General features: G+C 36.0%; 1 protein-coding gene across 1 annotated transcript in view; it reads left to right on the top strand.

Moving 5' to 3' along the window:
• Ascc3 (activating signal cointegrator 1 complex subunit 3) overlaps positions 1 to 21125 on the top strand; it is a 286596-nt gene that overhangs the window by 191304 nt on the left and 74167 nt on the right. The window contains exons 34-35 of the mRNA XM_051206191.1: positions 9949 to 10060; positions 10178 to 10312. Coding sequence (XP_051062148.1) covers positions 9949 to 10060; positions 10178 to 10312 — 247 coding nt within the window. The remainder of the gene's footprint in view (positions 1 to 9948; positions 10061 to 10177; positions 10313 to 21125) is intronic.

The raw sequence follows: 21125 nt of genomic DNA on the forward strand, positions 1-21125 counted from the left end.
CTGACCTGTGTGGCATGGGCCTAGGAGAGCTGGCTCTACCCCTGTATGTGGGGTATGGTCCCAGTGGCCCAGACTGACCAAACATGCTACCACCCAGACCCACATCCTGGGCCTTGGGTGGGCCCACTCCACTCTACCATCTACCCCATCTATGACCTGCTGAAGTACATGTTTGGACCTAACCTGCCAAATAATATCCATAGGATCCCCTTGACCCAGGACAACAGCAGGATATCCAAGAGGAGTTTTTGGTGAGGTTCCAGTGATGATGGGGTTCCAGAGGCTAGAGGCCTTGAACCAGACTGATTGCATTGAACATTTGTGGTTAGGGCTGATTGGACAAAAGGGAATACTGTGTGACACACCATTGTTCCCAATGCCACTAGGATGAATGAAGAGGCTTGGAGTTATGGAAAAGAGGGAGAATCAAGGTGCTTGTTTATTTTTAATTAATATTGGGTGGGGGGGTTTTGGGAGCAGGACATTTCAAGGGTGAGGGGAAGATATGGAAGGACTTGGGGGAGTGAATGGGATTGGGGGTGCATGATGTGAAATTTCCAAAGAATCAATAATAAAGAATTATGTTATATATAAAAAATAAAAAAAAATAAAAAAGACTAAGAATATGGCCATCCAGAACTACATGTTTTCCAGAGGAAACATCTAGGAGTAGAGACATATGATGAGCTTTACTCGTATTTTAATCTGAGCTGGCCTGTTAAGTGAAGAAATAAATGGAAGCAAGACATATCATGCCCTTTATCCCATGGCTTTTTTTGGGATTTAAGGCCAGAGCTTGGGCTGAAAACACTGGTTGTTGTTCCAGTGCTGTTTTTTACTAACTTTCTGATTATCAAAGGTTGCTTCACTTTTGAGTTTCTTCTTCCATTGCACAGTGGGCAATTCCCTAGCTCCTCACTGGTTCATACTTAATCGGGTAATCCAGCTAAAGCTATTCTGGTTCTGTATTAAGTGCAAAGATCACAATTAATGACTTAATGAGATCAGTTCCTGCATTTGTTTGATGGTCTTTACCATATTCAAATCTACTTTAAAAACTTTCATTATTTCAGCTAGCTTATATAGGGTTCAATTCTATAGGACAAGCAAGTTCAGTTGCAGGTTGTTTCCCTTTTTGTGTATTCTAAAAAATAAAAATAAAAGCTCTAAGGTTTCATTTGGAAAGAATTTAAGAAAGTCTTTCAAAAACAATACAAAGAAATGTCATTTACTCCAGACCTATCTTGCCCATGCTAATATATCCCATATAACTACTGTACAGTATCCCAAATAGGAAACTGACATGCAGCCTTTACTGGGGTTTCACCTATTGTCTTCTAATCCCCCTTGCTATTAGAATCCAACCTAATATTCTATATTACATTTGGCTGACTTGTCTGCCCTCTGTCATTTTTGTCTTACTGTATCTGAAAATGCTGCCTCCTGATGAATGTTAGCTGGTTATTTTGTATACCATCCTTTGATTTTGGTTAGGCACAAGTTTCCTCATATCAGGTCTGTTTTACAATACCACTGAAGCAACCCTGTTCTCATCACATAGTCTCATGATGTTCTTCTCTAGATGTCCTTTCTGTATTTGCATGCCACCTGGATATAAGGGGCTTCAAAATATGCTGCTAGGTCTGTGCTCCATCAAATTCCAGTTGTATTTTCTCACCAACATTTCATTCTTGCTGTGCCTAAAGCTGAATTATTCATAAACCTATCAAAATTCTCTCATCTCATTTTTTTCTGTTGATGCATCATTTCTTTGCCTTTACTTCAGAGTAAATCACTCTTCACCTGCTTCTACTTTACCCCTAATCTAGTCCACTTCTACTCTGTCAAGCAGTATTGATCAAAAGATTAATTACATAAAAATGTAAATTAAATAGTTTGGTTTTCTCTTAAGATAATGAGTAAGATATTTCCCAGATATTTTGGGTTGGATTGATTTGGCTTTGTTTTGAATTTTTTATAGTGAGGATAGCTAAATATAATCATAATAAACAATGGTAATTAGAGTCAGAACCAGCGATGGTATAGAGTGATGAAGTTTTAAAGGAAAATTTTACTTAGGTCTCTGAGCCAATGAATTTTGAGTATTGGTGATTTAGGTTTCTCCTGTTCAAGTTGTAAACATCATTCGTGTAAATCAACTTGTGTTACAGAGTTCACATTGCCTCCATTGCCTAAGAGGATATTTGGGAACTGGGTGGCCAAATAGTCCACCATCTTAATGACCTGGCTTAGAGAAATTTCTCTTTGTGGTAGCTGCTTCCTGCTGCCTTGACCTACAGAACAGTTTCTTTCCCTTGGGGCTTTTGCTGCCACTATTTAACCTTTGTGTTACTCCCTCCCCAACCGTCACAGCCAGCAAGGCTGTGACAGTCTTAACTATTCCAATCAAATTGATAAATGCTACCTCAACTGATTTTTAGGATGCAAAGGATACACTCTTGACTCTCTATGGCACATATACTTGTTCTTTTAGTGGCTACCTAAGTAAATGTTTGAGGTAACTCTGGTTAGAATAAAACTGTCATTATTCTACAGTACAAACGCATTCCAAATTTTCTGTCAGTTAATCAGCCCAGAACACAGAAATGATTTGTTTCTTTAAAAATAGCTCTGTTTGTAAAGTGCTTGGTGAATAAGCATGACAGCCCAAGTTCCAGCTACAATTCTATTTTGAAGATGAATTAGTAAACAGAAGTTTTTGGATTGCTTTGAGTAAACCATGTGGCACTGTATAGGCTAAGGCTTTGACTTTCATTGTGGGTAATATGGGCACCATTGCAGTGTTTCAGCACAGGATATGGACAGCATTTCTTTGTGTTATACCTCAGGTTAGTTATAATAATAATTTTTTTCAGTGGTTTATAGTTTCCTGTTTTAAGATAGAAATGCTTGTGTTAAGACAGGGTCTCACTATGTAGCTCTGATCCTGTTCTAGAACTCTATATGTAAACAAATCTGGTCTCAAACTCAGAGAGATCTCTCCTGCTTCTGCCTCCCCGGTGCTGAGTCTAAAGTGTGTCCCCGCACATACAGTCAGGTCCTTTTTCTAAATCAAACTAAACATTTATTGTAAGCTACATACAAGATTAAAATGGCACTTTTCAAATATGTAAAGGTGACTATTAAGGTTGAAAAGTTGTACAAAAGAATAATAGCTAGAAGTAGTAATGTATTGTCATCCCATCACTCAGGAGGCTGAGTCGGGAGTGGTGCCACAAGCTCGGGGCCCTTTTGGCTTACATATCAAGACTGTCTCAAAAAAAATAAATAAATAAAAGAGAGCAAGAATGAGAGTGCAGCAGCTGCAGAATTAACAACATGTAAAAACAAAGCAGAAGGCAAACTAAGAATCAGTAGAACAGTGCTTTCTATAGCAAGTGCAATTACTAAAAAGATTTTGTAGATTCTGAGAGGATGTAGGTAAATAAAAACTGTCAGAATATGTAAAGCAAAAAGAATGGAAATCCAAAATTAAAGTTCAGCCAAATAACAGTTATATGTAATTTTAACAGATCTATAAAATATCAAAATAACAAAAATATTTTATAAAATACAATCTTTGAATAATAATTAACAGGTTTTTGAGCATCCTTCTACATGTGCTGTTGAAAAAGACTATGTAGAATCATGACAACTTGCATGTAAATTTTGTCATGTACTAGAGCAGGAAGATACAAACATGCTTCTGTGTTTACATCAACAAGCTCCATTCTTGGAGTGGAACAGAATGCACATAAACAAAGCAACCCTGTACTAAAGGACAGAGTGTTCTGAGTTAGGAATTGTTTTAGATTTTGGGATATTTGCATATGGCTAATGAGATCCTGGAAAAGGGAGCCAAGTATGACAAATTCATGTATGCATCATACAGATGTTAGATATATAGCCTAGATGTAATTATCATGCAAAACTTTTATTTTAGTGTTTCTGCATTTTGACAGCTTGTCACCTGAGTTCAGAATTTGGAACATTCCTCATTTTGGTTTTATATCAGGACTGCTCAACCTGTGTAAACAGAAAAAAATAATTAAGAATAGGGAAAAACAAAATAATGGCTTCAGATTTTAAGACTTCATTAAAAGATGAAATTGAAACATTAAATAGACTAGAAAAAGAAAGAAATTAACATTACTTCTTAAAGACTGAAGTATGGATCCATAGAATGAAGGATGCCGCAACTATGTAATTAGACATTCATCTCAAGAAAGTAAAGAATAGCAACATGTCAGTGCTGAAAAGAGGCTTATAAACAAAAATTTAAATGATAATAATGTTTGTGGAATTTCTTCATATCTGATATGCTATTTCAAGGGCTTAATTCGTTACTGCTGTCACCTCCTTTCATAAAGGAAGGACCCAGGAGATGAGGCAGTTTGCCCATAGTATCGAAGCTCAGGCCCTAGTATCCCCATTCTCCACCAGGTCCAGAAGACAAGCTTCTAGACTCATTGCTCACCTCTCTCCTTGGAACTGTGCGAAAAGTGGTCTGTGAGCTATTTAATGCCTTCCCAGGTAAATTCATATACCTGTATAGCTACATAGAAATAAGACATGTCTAGAGTCTACAGTTAACATTTTAATCAGCTGTAAATAAACTCCGATATTCTTTCTGATAAACTGTTTTGTTTTAAACAAATATCTTACAAACATTTTTCTGGGAGATAAATTTTATCTCTTTAAATTTTTTTAATTTAACAAACAATTGTTTATATGTACAGTTAAAATTTAAGATGTTTAAGTACATGTATATGTTATGATATCAATGTATTAGCCATAATTTAAATCCTCCACAAATCCTCCACCTCATTGTTTCTTTATGTACTTCACCTGTTGTTTCTTTGTAGTGATAACTTTCAAATCCTTTTTTAATTAATTTTGAAATTGATATTAACTTCAGTCACCCTGCTTTGCAGACCACCAGCTCTCAATCTTCCTGGTAAACTTAAACTTTTTTGTAATTCTACCAGTATTTTACTTTTCTGTCTTTGACCTGCCTATTAAAATCAGCATACTGCTTTCAAGTTCTAAACATTAATATTTTTAGATTCGTCATAGTACCACATAGACTCATGCAGTTTGCTGAGGGAAATTTCATTCTTTTTAAAAGCTTGAGTAGTATTCCTTTGTGTGCCACTTGTGTATTTGTTCATCAGTTGATGAGAGTTTACTTTGTTTCCCTTCCTTGGCTGTTAAGAAAGATAGTGAGGTGAACATGGCCATGCAGCGTAGATCAGCACATGGGATTCACTGTCTTTAGATACGTAATCAGTAGTCAGACAGCTGAATCACATGATAATTTTGTTTTTAGTTTTATGAAGAATTTCCACACTATTTTCTAAAATAGCTGTGCTAGTTTATATCCCATCAACAGTGTCCAAGCAATCCCTTTACTTCACATATTCATGACTGTCTTTTTTATTATTGTGTCTATTAAAACCATCTATCCTCAGAGTTAAGCATAAAAGCATAGGAATTGAAGAAACAGTAAAGTATCTTTTAAAATTTGCAGTTTTCTCATATTAACAGCTACAGTATGTGTAATGTTAATTTTTGTCTTAGTACTTCCTTTCATCCAGTAGCATAAATTGAGATTTGACTTAAGTGGAAGGGATGTGCATCTGCAAGCTAGTTTCTGTACATACAGACACACACTCTTGTTTGTGTGTGTCCAAGTTTATTTATCCATGGAAGACAATACATTATAAATAAGTAAGAATGACCTGATTGCACCAGTCCCCTTCAGTTAATTATAGCAACATTATAAAGTTAGCATATACCACAGCAACTACTGTTCCTGGCTTGCTAGCACTGTGTCTATTTTCACACATGTGTAAGTGCATACGCATGTATAATATATATGCAATTGCACGTGAGTATAGGTAAGCCTTATGCACTAATATGTATGTACACATGTATATACTGTCTTGTTCAAATGTGTATAAACACATATTCTCATAAAATAGAAGCTATCCCAAATTGAGTTTCTGGTTTAATTGTATTTCCAGTTTCACACTGCTTTTAAATATATCTAGGCAAAAATGAGGTCTTGTCAGCTGTCCCTGAGCGCTCTTCCGTTATTTGTGTCATTATTACTGCTGCATAATCTGAACATAAAAAACATTGTGGTATAACAAATGACTTCCCAGCACTGACAGTTACTGCAGTGGCCTTTCGGTACTGATGGAAATTTCCCCAGCAAGCTATCTGGCCAGGTTTACATAAACCCAAAAGGAAATGGTTGCCACTGTTCACATTAAATGCAAACTGTTTGCTTTAACTTTGTCTCAGTTTCACTTTACTATAAACCCTCTTTCAATCCTTGATGATGAAATTTCATCTATTTTAAAGTTGAAAAAGATTTTCTGAGGTTTCCTGTGTGTGATTCTTACTTCTACCTTGATAGGGGCTTTAAAGGATAATATTTTTTTAAAGTTGTGTTAGGTTTTGATTGCTTAAATTTTATGGACTTTTAAATTTTTATTTCAGGGAGAGGCTTGTTATGACTTTTTCCCAGTGGACTGCTAATAGAAGTTAGCTTGTCTAGCCCATGTGCTAGATGCTGTCAGTATCAAACTGCCTTTGACTTTCACACTTCTCAGGGGACTAGTAATTGTTGTGTTCAAACAGCCTGTAATTGTGATCCCGCTGGCTTTCTCAGTACGCTTCTGGCTATTAGAATCATTAAACAACTCAGCACCTGTTAACGGCATTGTAAATATTCAGCCCTGTTTGTGTGCAGGTTAAGTCCAATATAGAGAAATCTTACAGAGCTCAGTCTCATAAATTAGAGTTTCTGACAAGTCAATTATTGTGAAACTGCGTTTCTCTGAGAAAGAAATGAAATAGCATGCTGACAAAAGATAGGCTTTCTGTTTGTAGCAGGGGAAGATAATGACTTGATGATTCGACACAGTGAGCATGAAACTCCACTCTGCCTGTTAGCTATAATTAAACAGTTGTTTAAATAACCAGTAAATTATAAATTTTGTACTGTGGAGAGTACAACATGAAAACAGACCTTTTTAGTTAGCTGCCACATGCTTCTTCAAGTTAAGAAAGTGATTATTGAAAGTAATGATCTATCCTTTGACTTAGGTCAGAAACTGGGAAGTACAAAGTTCACGTATATGAATAATGGGAACATGTTATACACCAAATCAGACCTCTAAAAATGTTACGATTCCTAAAACATAATTGTGTTACATTTATATTGTTTTACAATATCTCACAAATTATGTATCTAATTATGGTAGAAAGTATACTGTAGAATTTTTTAAATATTCTAAGTGATCTTGCTTTCAGACCAAATATTAAACCCCAGAATGTGTTTCAGAAAGGTCAGTGAATTTCACTTCCTTGGACTGAATTTGTTTTCTTACAAGGTGTACCAATGAGAACATTGACCAAATTTAAAAAAAAAATTAAGAATGAGTATTTGTAACACCATTAAATATTTTCTTTTAGAATGAGTTGATTGTTCAGTGGGTTGAATTGGGAATAATGCTTTGTGGCATAATTTTTATTCTCAGAGACAGTATGAATTTTACACCTAACATTTTTATTATAGTATAAAATGGCAAGTTGACATACCACTTAGATAAGATAACAATTATTAATGGTAACAGTATCCATAAGCTTATTTTCATTAAATAACCTAAAATTTATAGATAAAAGTGGAATGTTAATTTTTGCTTTTGTGGTAATATTGTTTTCTATAAATTTAATTGCATGAAGACTGTTTTCTTAGTTTAAAAGATTGCATTTCTTTCATGCATTATTTTTAATTTAGAAGTAACTTTATTAAAGTAAATTGGTACAGACAGTTGTTGATTATATTAGGAATGTACAGGCTTAGCAACACCAAAGATGTCAGATATAGAGTCCTTACCTTGCAGAAAATTTGAGGTACCTTATTTTGGGAATTAAAATTAGGGAGAAAACATTTTAATAAATTGGAAATTTGTTTACTTGTAATACTTCTAGTATCCAGACTTTTTTATTATTTTATCTTTTATGTATATGGTATTTTGCCTGCATGTATGCTTGTGAGCCATATGATTGCATGGTACCTGTGGAGGCCTAAAGGGGGCACTGGATCCTCTGGAACTGGAAGTACAGACAGTTGTGAACCACCATGTTGGTGCTGGATATTGAACCTGGGTCTTTTAGAAGATGAGCCAGTGTTCTTAACTGCTAAGCCGTTTTTCTAACCTTTGCATCCAGAATTTTTGTTTTCATATTAAAGAAGAAAGAATGATCCTAACTGTATAGCACATATTCTACATTCCCAGAATAAAGGAGATAGTCCTGACTTTTACTAATGCTTCTTTTTCTTTTCTGAGTAAGCCTGTGACGTTAACATGAGCATTTTATTTAAGTTAATGATACATAGGGTTCAGCACATGTTCTGTGTCCTCATTGAAAATGTGACATTGAGGTTCAAGAAGAGATGCTATTTGCTTGAACAGCAGTAGTCTTTCTGTGAACAAAAGTAGCTATGCCTTGTTTCATGAAAGATTATTTTGCTATACTAAATCTAATCCTTTACTGATTATTCCTCAGTGAAGCCTTGGACGAAAGTAGACATTTGAAATTCTGCTCTCTTATGAATTTCAGTTGAGACACATTGAAGTTCTCTTCATTATTTGCACTACCTTCTCTTTCTATTTAAAGTTTATCATGACACAATTTTTTAATATATTTTCTTAATTTACATATCGATCTCAGTTCCGTCTCCCTCCTGTGTCCCCCACTGATACACCCATCATCCCATGCCCCATCCACTCCCCAGGGAGGGTGAGGCCTTCCAGGAGGGATCATCAAAATCTGCTAAGTCATTTGGGGTGGGGCCTAGGCCCTCCCCCGTGTCATGACAGAATTTTAATTCCTCACTCAAATATTTAAAATAAGTTTTAACTTTTGATGAAGTGTTTCTCCACCCCTCTGTGATGGTGATTTCATATGGGCCTCTTTCATTTGAGGTTGTTGACAGTTTTTCTTGGTTCTGTTAAAATGTTGAAGCTACCATGGTGGGATTTTAGTGAAAAGAGTCTGTAAGCCTCTAAGACTACTTTCCATTCCACTCTTGTCCTTTCTTGGAACAAGAGGAGAGGTAGGGTATTATATATATTCTCCGTGCTGATTCCAGTAGAATTTACTGGCAGGGTTAGGAAATCGCCATGACTGTTAGTGTAGCCTTTACCTTCCAGGTTCCTTCCCAGATGCAAACTCCTTATGGTTAGGGATTTGCCTTTCATTGTTACAGTGAAGAATGAATGGTCAGATGAATCACATGTCTTATAGTTTTTATTTATTTGGAAAATATGCAGAGCTGAACCTTTATGTATTCTATTCATTGCACATTAGAGTGCTTTATTTTAGCTTGGTGATTTCCTTTCCAGACATTAGCAGCATTTGTTTGGCAAGTACTAGGAAAAAAATTCTCAAATGTTCCTAGAGGTACTCATCTGCCTCTAAGATTTAGTAGTTCTGATGGTTTTGTAAAATAGTTGTTAAGGGTGGATTTTATCATAAAAGGAATGTGTGTGTGTGTGGGGGGGTGTGTGTACATGCATGCATATGTGTGTTATTATATGTGATTTTTAGCCAAACTTTGTATTTTACACTTTCTAAATTCAGTGCATGAGGCTACTTTGGAATAGATGGCTAAAATGAATTAATATCAAGTTTTTTTTCATCTGGTATACCATTTTATTTGCCTATTTTAAATGTATTATCTTTTTCATTGGCGTTGGCAAACTTTAGTATTGGGCTGTAAAATGAGAATGTTAATTGTGGCTTTTTTAATTTTTCATTGCATATTTTGTTTACTGAAAATTCATGCTGTTAAAATTCCAATGAAATCATAAAGCTAATGTGACAATTCTAGTAGACACATCTTGAAACTGACCTCGCTTTTTTTTCTAGCTACTACAGCTTAGATGATGTCAGCCATGACTCCATGAACAAGTTCCTGTCACACCTGATCGAGAAGTCTCTGGTTGAATTGGAGCAATCCCACTGCATTGAAGTTGGAGAGGTGGGACTTCTGATCCATTGTAGTAGCAACCACAGTGTGTATGAACTATTCCTCTCTGAGGAATGGGGACCTCCACTGTTCATCTCACTTACCTTGTTTTATCTTTATTTGAAATAGGATAACCGCAGCATTGAGCCACTAGAATATGGCCGAATTGCCTCCTATTACTATTTGAAACACAAAACAGTCAAAATGTTCAAGGACCGTTTGAAACCTGAGTGCAGCACTGAAGAATTGCTTTCAATTCTGAGTGTGAGTTTTACCCTACTCTGTGTTATATATTTCATACCTTCTGTTATAATTTGCAACTTATACTGTTTCCAAAAATTTACCTGAGCATGTTCAGAGGGCTCTTTCTTCTTTTTAAGATTTGGGTTTTTTTTTTCTTTTTTTCTTTTTTAAATTTAAATTAGAAACAATCTTATTTTATATATCAATCCCAGTTCCCTCTCCCTCCCATCTTCCCATGCCCCCATCAATCCCCATCTCTAGGGTTTTCCTTCTTTCAAACAAGGTTTTTTTTCATTTTCATATGTAGAATAATCTTGCGACAAAAATGACCTTTTGACCCATCAAAAGCAGGACCTCCTGAGTAGGATAGGTGCTGTTGATATGTGAGCCCAGATCAATGATCTCTTTTGCATTCTTCTAAGCAAACCTGATGACTCATTGGCTACTCTAGCAGAGATTGAAAACTTTCTGTTTATTTGGATGGTTTCTGTTGAGTACTGTGATGTTTCTAAGGAGCCTTTTCTTAAGGATCCATTGGTTAAATTCTACTTAAAATCAAGAGCAAGAAAGCCCACTCCCATCTTCCCATCTATCACCTTCCAAAAAAAGGGAACAGGATGTATCATTTGCTATATTTTTCCATCTCCCTTTTCCCAGAAATACTAAAACCTAAGGTTAATGTTAGCATTTAAGGTGGACTCTGTACAAGAGTGAAGGTCTTACTTTGCCTATATACTTTGAGTAACTGTAAACTGGCTCACCAATGAACTGCATGTATCCGCCTGTCTCTGCCTCTGAGTACTAGGGTTACAGGTGTGTGCCACCATATTTGGCTCTTTGTGGGAATGGGATGGATCCAAATGAAATTCTTGGTACTTATATAGGCATTTTACCTACCTGTCGATATCTTTAACCCACTACACTATTTTCTTAAGTTTAATTTTGTCAGTGATGAGATTGTCTTATTTCTGGGGCTACAGAAATGGCTCAGCATTTAAGGGTAATTGCTGCCCTTCCAAAGGTCCTAAGTTTGGATCCTAGCACAGACATCAGGCAGATTACAACTTCATGTAACTCAAACTGCAGGAGATCCAACACCCTCTTCTATCCTCCATGGGCACACTCACACCCAGGGCATACACACATAAACACATGCATGCACACACACACACACAGCTGTATATAGACTTGAGCAGGTTATACTTTATTCATTTAGAAAGACACATACACACACACACAGCTGTATATAGACTTGAGCAGGTTATACTTTATTCATTTAGAAAGACACATACACACACACACACACACACACACACACACACACACACACACACACACGTGTAGTAGCCATTAAAGAATTAGAGGCCATGAATTTGAGAGATAGCAAAGGGGCAGGTACATAGGAATAGTTGGAAGGAAGAAAGGGAAGCATGTAAATGATGCAACTATATTTTAATTTAAAAACATGAGAAGATTTTAAAAGAGTTAGAATTGTTTTTAGTCTTTTTATAATAAAGAGAATTTCTTATTTCTTAAGCTACATATATCTGACCTTTAGTTTTTATTTTGTGTCATTCATAATATAGAAATTAAGTTCTTTGAAATTTCCTCTTTTCTCAGAAATATCGCAGTATGGTTGTTATTGGTAGAGCATATGTGTTAGAAGATAAACATAGAATGAAAAAAGAATATTAAAACATTGATTCACAAAATCTTTTAAGACATATGACCCTGTCAGTTTCCTTTAGCTGTTATCAAGGAGGTTTCTTAATTGCTCCTGTGGGAGAAAAAAATTATTTAGACTTTTACAGTCATCATGTATATGTTTTCCTAAAGTAAACTTGAATTCATATCATCTATGTAATAATTTGCATATTCCTGTCTACTTTCCTGAGGAAATAGAATTTCTCTAGGAATAGGAATGTAGTTACTGTATTGCCTTTGTAGTATTTACCAGAAAAAAAAAAAATCTTTTCTTTCAAACGTAAAAGAAAATATTTAATCAGGTCACCTTACATTGTCCTTTCATTATATTTGGAACTGAAACTTCACTTTTCAGTATTGCATAATAGAAGATTGTCATGACTGGTGTTTAAAAAATTGGATTTGTTAGTCCCATTTCTATCTCACCTCTTACTTGTTCTCTGTGTCCTTTTCCTCTATCCTCAGGATGCTTAAGATGAGTCAGTAGTTTTCAGAATTGTGATTCTGTTACCACCTTTCACAAAAGTATAGAGACAACAGGAATTTTCTAAATGTTCAGGTGACAATAAATTCTTCCACATAATTAAAATTAATAAGAAGGAGCTTTGCAAAGAGAAATTACAATTAAATAGGTGTATCAAAAATGGTTAATACATTATATCAGTGGTTCTCAACCTGTACCTCATGAACCCTCTGGGGATCACATAGCAGATATCCTGCAAAGCAGTAACTTACATTACAATTCATAACAGTAGCAAAATTACAGTTATGAAATAGCAACAAAATAATTTTATGGCTGGGGGTCACCACAGTGAGGAACTATTTTAAAGAGTCAAAGCACTAAGAAGGTTGAGAACCACTGCTTTAAGTGTTCTTTGTTTCTCCATGTGACCTTTTAACCATATATTATATGCTGATTCTTCACTTAATGTTCTATTTATAGAGTGTGAGACACTTGAGATTGGGAAATAAAATCATAGACAGTTACCAGTTACTTTGTAATTCACAGGTAAAATGTTGTCTGTGGTCAAGTAACACTTAGATACTGCTAAAACCAATCAGAGCACTGCTTGAGATCAGAAGAAGATTTTAAAGACTAAATAAATGCATATTCTGTCCTCCATGTTAATATACAGGGTATATTTGATGTATACAGTTCTGTTGTTCTCAGATTAGAAGGACATTATAGAGAAAGCCAAATGGCACAAACTGAGTGACTGAAGCCTAGCAAGGTGGGCTTTGGATTGCTGTATGTGCTGTCTGAACAGAAACACTTTCACTCTTGTGACATGTCCCTAATTAGGAAGTGATTGTGTCAGATCTTACAAGTGTAAATGCAAATCATCACTTGTGTTGAGATGTATTGTAGACCAAAGACATAAACTGAAAGAAATAAGTTCACTGCCAGTGAATTAAAATGGAAGATGGACGTGTGTGTGAGACCAGGATTATTTCTCTGTAGAGCAGGGAAGGCAAGGCTGCATGTGTGACTTTTCTGTCTGTGTGCCTTTAAGTTCTTTAGGGATTCATACCCTTCAGAATGTTGGAGGTTTTTCTTTTGACTGATTCAGCCTATAATATTTCCAGTGGCATTTTCTGCTGATTATTACACCATCTGTGAAAAAAAAATTTTATTCTAACATTGTAAAGGGAAATACCCCTTTGCCATTTTTTTCTTGTAACTTTTCTTGAAACTTTTACTTGTTTGTCTTTCCCAGAAATTGACCATTTGGCTTACACCTCCCTGTATCATTGTCTTTAAATGATAATAATCACATTTTGGATATAAAGCCAAATATTGAGACTTCTCCTTACTAATCTTATTCCACAGTAGGAACACACTTTATTTTTAGTATTTATTTATTTTTAAATATTTACTATGTTTTGCATGTTGTATATATTATTTAAAAGCCTCAACAACTTCCTATTATAATCATATAAATAATGATGAGCAGCATAGCCCATAGGAAGTAGTTCTTTAGGTTTCCCCAATACCTAACTTTCTCTACTAGACACATTTTATCTTATCCTGTAGATCGATTCTGTCATACACATATATGTGTGTGTGTGTGTGTGTGTGTGTGTGTGTGTGTGTGTGTATGTGTGTGTTAAATTTTAAGACCATATAATTTTAAAAATAAATAAAAATTAGTTTTAAGATTATGTGTAATTTTGTAACATAGATTGTAAGTATTGAATACAAATGTTAATCACTGGCAAAAATAATCATTTCAGTATTCCTTGTTGGAAACATATATTTAAAGTTTTAAACCATCTGATGCTAGTTTGAAAAGACTGGATATTTTTATAGGAACCCTTGCCAAGCCTTTTTCCATACCATGAATTAATAAGCTTCATAATTAAGGCAGCTGCTTCACACCTCTATTGTTAACCAGTGACATTACATCTGTCCTGCTCCATTGATGCCCTCCTCCTACTTATTGAAGCATTTAGCAGTTTTGGCAACAGGGATTACAAAGCTTGTAGTTAGTAGTCTAATTAGGTATAAGTGAAAATCCTGAGGGAAAAGTACATTTCAAAAGTAATTTGAAGAATCTCTTAATGATGCTGGCACAACTCCAGAGCAGAAAGTGTCCATCGTCATGGCCCAGCAGGGTCAGGTTTGATGTGTTTTGTAGGTGTTTAGAAGGCATCCTATTTTATAACAGCAATGGAAATGAAAGCTTTCAAAGCTGGGAAATCCATTTCAACATAGTTTTAACTGTGTGTGCTTCCTTAGGATATTAATAGCTTAAAGAAAGCAAAATTATATTCTAAATGTACTTATGGCTCTCACATTTTCAGGGCTTTTTTTAATGTAATAATTATAGTGGTCTTGTAACTGAACAAAAACATGAAATTATGCTTCTATATCAAATTATCAGTGAAATTATTATTGTTTATATGAAGCCTGAGATTATATGCATATATGTCAGGTATCCTATTTTACATATTACATGTATATGTAGAGAGGGGGTATATCTGTCAATAAATTTACAGGTTTGGCAATACTATTTTCCTTACAACCACATGGACTTACTACAAAGGCCAGTGTTTCTCTTAGTAATTGAGCATCATGATTCTTAGATTTTGTCATTTTTGTAATACAGCTACAATTCTTTCTGTATCAAATTGCAAAAACTTCTTTCTCCAATAAGGTGATGAGAAAAATATGTGATAGTTTTAACAGATAAACTTAAAATAAATTATAACAAGCCCATTATAAATAGTACTTAAGGGATGAGGCCTGGCTTGTAAAATGAAAGAGTTCATTAAAGGAAAACAAATGAAAGAAAGGTTAACTAACAGTGGACACCATCAACCTCAGTAGCCTTTCATTTCCACCTAACCTCATGGCAGTCACAAAGTCCCATCTGCTGTTCTTTATCCCATGTGGGGAATCCTGATGTGATACATTCCAAGGTTTGTCAGAAAAGTGTCCCTGTCCCTCAGCCTGGGGGCTGCCTGGCATCTCTGGAAGAGGCACAGATGGCAAATATCTTTTTTTAAAGTATCTTTTTATTCTCTTCATCCTTTACCCTTGAGACTGTCTTTATTCGCCATTATTTCTTATCTTCTCCCAGCATTCTAGATATACAAGCTTTCTTCAACCAAGTGAAAAGAAGTGTTTTCCTGGCAAAAGATGTCCGTCTAAGATAAATTTGTTACCATCTAGAAGATCAAAGTTCCTAACCTATTAATCCCTGGAATTTGTCCTGTGGACATTGTTTTAATCATTTTTTATTTATTAATTACTTTTGGTTTCCTAAAGGAGTACACAGAAAAGAACTATAAATTGCCAGTATTCGAATGATTTTTAAGGCATGAGTTACAATACTAAATTATGAATAAATGTACTCTTTCTTCCATAAACACATTCGGCAGTCTTATTTTTCAAAAATATTTAAATTCTACCCTTACCTAATACGACACCGTATGGGAAAAATCATCATAAAATTGAAGTTCTACCCATTTGCAAGAGCCAAGATAGCATTAGAATAATGTCCTGTTGTGCTTTCTCTTCGATGTCTTGTTCAATTTTTCTATGTTTATGCATGTTACTTTGCTATTGTATATAAATTTGCAAAGCATGTAAAAAAGCATTTGCTCATAACTTTCTTAGCCTAAACTATCCATAGAAATACTTTATTGTTGCTTGATCAGATTTCTGAAGTATTCTGAATACAGCAGAGTAGTACCAAAGAAATAGAAGACACACCCCTGTGTTTTAGAGGAATTTGTTGTAGAACAAACAAACTTATGGCCATAATGGTGAAAGCTTGTGTCTGTGTCTGCCATTGCTGCTCAGTACTGCTTTAACTGCATAGTCAGTCCAGATCAAAATATTCAGAGCAAAGACTTGCTGACATTGTCCCTTCTGAATCAGTGTTCTCAGCCTGGCATAATTGGATGACATGCACAGGGGGGTCATCCAAGCACATTTGCCAAGAGTGCTTCTACTTGGATACTACTTAGGTTGTAAATGTCTTGAAAAGTCTAGAAAACTGGAAATTTTCTTTCCAAGGACCCTCTCATGAATTATTTGACAAAGCATACAATTAATAATTTTGGTTTTTAAAAATAGGCTTATGCTACTCACCAATTTGAAGTGTGCCGTCAGGACCATTCAGTTACCTCCATGATTTTAGGACTTTTATTGCCTAAAAAAGAAATTGCATTGCAGTGATTCCCAGTTTCTGCCCTACCACAGTGTAATACATAATTTTTCTCTTCCGATCTAGCTATAATTATATATCCTCTGACCACATACATATATATACCTTGTCACTTATGCCTTGGCAGGCACCACTCCAATCCTTTCTTTTTATGAGGTCAGTTTTTGTGGATTCCATACATGAATGAGATTCAGCACTGTTCATCTTTCTGTGCATGCCTTATTTCACTTAAAATAATGTTCTCTAGATTTACCCATATTGTTAGAATTGATGGAAATTATTTTCAAACCTGAATGAATTTGATATTTATGTTCTATATTTTCCTTATCAGTTGTCATTTGATAAGTAGGATAGCTAAGTTTATTATATTGTAAGTGAGCTTTGGTAACATGGAAAAGCATACATCACTTTTATATATTGATTTCATTTCCTCTGATTATATGTGGACAGGTAGAGTTGCTGGGTCATTTAGCAGCTACAGTTTTGTGAGAAGCTTCTATACTGTCCTATATAATAGTTAAATTAGTTCACATTTCCACCCAGAGCATATAAGGACTCTCATTTCTGCATATTGCTGCAAGTTGTTTTCTTCATTCTAATAACAATAGCTACTTTTGGGTGTCGGGGGCTCATGGCTTTGATTTGCTGAATATTTTTTGTGCTCACTGACCAGTTATATTCTTTCATTGGGGAAATTATCTTTTCAGGGCTTTGCCTGGTTTTGTTTTGTTTTTAACTCCTTGAGAATTCCATGCACACATACAATGTATTTTGATCATATCTTACCCCTCCATAACTTCTTCATAAACCTCCTCAATACTACCCATATTCCCTTTCCAACTCCATGGAATTATTTCATTTTTAACAAACCACCAGGTCCAAAGTCCATGCTTCCAAGATGTCCATGGGTGTGCGTGAAACCATCTACTTGTTCTAGGGTTTTGACTGGCTTGATTTTATTCAGGTAACCATAGTTGCCATGAATTCTTGAGTGTAACAGCCTTGTCTTGTATTGAAGACACTGTTTTATAACAATCCACCCCAAACCCTGGGTCTTAACATTTTCATGCCCCGTCCTGTGTGATGGTCTATGGTCGTGAAGGGTAGGGAGTATGACATAAATGTACTACTGAGGGCTGAGTACTCCATAGACATTTCTCTACATTTTAACACATTTAGGAGTCCATACTAAGACCTGACTGCTACAGAGGACTTCCTCTGAAGAAGATTGAGAATTGATATAGTCTGTCTTTGTGGAGATAAGTATTTAGACGGCAGTTTGACACTGATGTGGTAAAATAATAGTAATACATTCTCCCCTATGACTTTCTGGCCTCTGTGACTTTTCCAAGGTTCTTGGTCACATTTGTAGTACTGGACATTTGTTTTCTCCTGTGGAGAGGGTCTTAAATCAAGTCAGAAATGATTGACTGCTCCCATAACAATCATACCTCTGTTGTACCCAGAGACATGTCATTTCAGGATGGTTATTATGGTAACTTACAGGATTTACAGCTCAGTAAAACTATTGGTGATTTCTTCTATACCTGCCTGCATGACACTTCATAGTACTGTGAAAACTACCCAGCAGTGAGTAAGGCAGAGTGTGTTGTCTTTAGCAATAGGGTCTTACTATCATATTCTGGTAGGCAACAAGAACAATAACAATAGCTGGTACTATACAAGAGTCTCTGGAACCTTCTACCCCAACCAACAACTTGGAGACATCCTATACTTCTCTTTGGCCCATTTTTAATATTACTGATTATTTTCTTGCTATTTTGATGTTTACTTTTCTTCTTCTTGTGTAGTTTGAACATATTTTCTCATATTCTGTAGATTATTCTGTGTTTTATTATAATTATTTTATTTGGATTTTCAGTTTTGTTTTTGCTGTGCATAAGCTTTACTTTAATATTTTGTATTCATTGTCTTTGCTTCTGAGGTCATACAAGAAAAATTGCCTAGACCAGTGTCATTTAGCTTTTTCTTTTCTATTCTTTTTTAACTAGTTTCATATGTTTAAGTTTGTAATCCATTCCAAGTTGATTTTTGTGAATGTTATGAGACAATTGGACATAATTTTCCCCGACACCATTTATTAAAGAGAGAGGTTTTTTTCTTTCCCCCATTGTCTGTTCTTGGTACATTTTTTTATTCCATTGCCTATGGATGTGGGCTCCATGCTGTCTATGTTTTTCCCTACTTGTCATCTTATGTCCTGTTTAGATTCTGCAGCTTTGTAGTATATGCTACATCATGTAACAAGGCCTCCAGCCTTGTTCCTTCTGTTCAAGCTTTGGCTTATTTTTTTCCCCCTGTGTAAAGTATCATTGATATTTTGAAAGAAATTGCATTGGCTCTGTTAAATGTTGTGGGTGATAAAAATTTCCAATACATGAACAGAGAATCCCTTTCCACTTTTTGTTTCCCTGTTTGCCTTCATTCATAAGTGTCTTACAGTGACCATGAAGCCTAGGAGAGATCTTTTATCTCTGTGATTATCTTTATTCCTAAGATTTTTCTTTGATAACTTGCTATTATAGCATAGAGGTGATTTTTTTATAATTATTTTTTAATCATGCCCTTTTATTTCCTTTTGCTGAAAATATATTTTTTTCTCAAATAATATACCCTGTTTTACATTGTCCCCCTCCCTCTACTCCCTACTTCTCTCCCATCTGGGTTCACACCTTTGCTGTCTCTCATTGGAAAAGAAGCAAGTGTCCAAGGAATTGTAATGATATTAAACATAATATAATTAAATATAATAAGATAAAACAAAAGACAATGCATTGAAATGAAACAAGCATAAGAGAAGGCACAAAAAGCAGACACACTCATCGTCTTTGCAACAGCTTGGCTCTTATTCATAGAAAAGCAATGAACATGGCTGAACCAGTATTTCTGTGGTAGGATGAATCATCCTATAGGTATATACCCAATAGTGATGTACCTGGACCTATTCCCATCTTCCTGAGAAACTGTCACACTGATTTCTTTTTATTATTACTTTTTTTTTCTTACTTTACATATCGATCCCAATTCCCTCTTCCTTCCATCCTCCCCTAACTCCTCCAGACCCCTCCCTCCCCACCTCATGCATTTCCAGTACACTCCCCAGGGAGGATGAGGTCTTCCAGGAGGGATCCTCAAAGTCATTTGGAGTAGGAACTAGGCCCTCCCTCCTGTCTCTAGGCTAAGGGAGTATCCCTTCATGTGGAATGAGCTGGCAAAGTCCTTTCCTGAACCAGGGATACATCCTGGTTCCACTGCCAGAAGTCCCATGGATTGCCCAGGACTATTAAATGAGACCCACATTCAGGGGTTCTGGGTTGATCCTATGCTGGTTTCCCAGCTATCGGTCCAGGATCCATAAGCTCCCCTTTCTTCAGGTCTCTGTGGGTTTCTGCAGCTTGGTCTTGACTCCTTTGCTCATTCCTTCTCACTCTCTGCAACTGGATTCCAGGAGTTCAGCTCAGTGTTTAGCTATGGGTGTCTTCCTCTATTTCCATCAGCTACTGGATGAAGGCTCTAGAATGGCATATAAGTTAGTTATCAATTTCATTATCAGGGAAGGGCATTTAAGGTAGCCTCTCCACTATTGACCAGATTGTTAGTTGAGGTCATCCTTGTACATCCCTGGACATTTCCCTAGTGCCAGTTTTCTCTTCAAACCAATGGCTCCCTCTATTATGGTATCTCTTTTCTTGCTCTCCTCTATTCCTCCCTCGACTCAATTTTCCTGCTCTCTCGTGTTCTCCTCTTCTCCCCATCTCTTTCTCCTCACTCCCTCTACACTCACTCCTCCTGCCCCCAATATGCTCAAGAGATACCTTGTCCCTTTCCCCTGCTGTGAGGGACCTTGTATGAATCTCTTAGGTTCCTCCTTGTATCCTAGTTTCTCTGGTGGTGTGAATTGTAGGCTAGTGATCCTTTGCTCTAGGTCTAAAATGCATATATGAGTGAGTACATACCATGTTCCTCTTTTTGTGACTAGATTACCTCACTCAGAATGTTTCTTTCTAGTTCTATCCATTTGCCTTAGAATTTGAAGATTCAGATGTTTTCTCCCCTCCCTACTCCCCCTACCCTGCTGAATAGTACTCCATTGTGTAAATGTACCACACATTCTTTATCCGTTCTTCAGTTGTGGGGCATCTAGATTGTTTCCAGGTTCTTGCTATTACAAAAAAATGCTGCTATGAACATAGTTGAAAGATGTATTTTTTGCAAAAATGTGCATCTTTTCGGTGTATGCCTAAGAGTGGAATTGCTGGATCCTGTGGCAGCCATTTTCCTGAGGAACTGCCATACTGGTCTCCAAAATGGCTGTACAAGTTTGCACTTTCACCAGCAATAGAGGAGTGTTCCCCTCTCTCCACATTCTCTCCAGCATAAGTTGTCATTGGGGTTTCCGATTTTAGCCATTCTGACAGGAGTAAGATGGTATC

This window comes from Phodopus roborovskii, unplaced genomic scaffold (assembly GCF_943737965.1).
Source record: "Phodopus roborovskii unplaced genomic scaffold, PHOROB, whole genome shotgun sequence".
In the NCBI taxonomy this organism is placed as follows: Eukaryota; Metazoa; Chordata; class Mammalia; order Rodentia; family Cricetidae; genus Phodopus; species Phodopus roborovskii.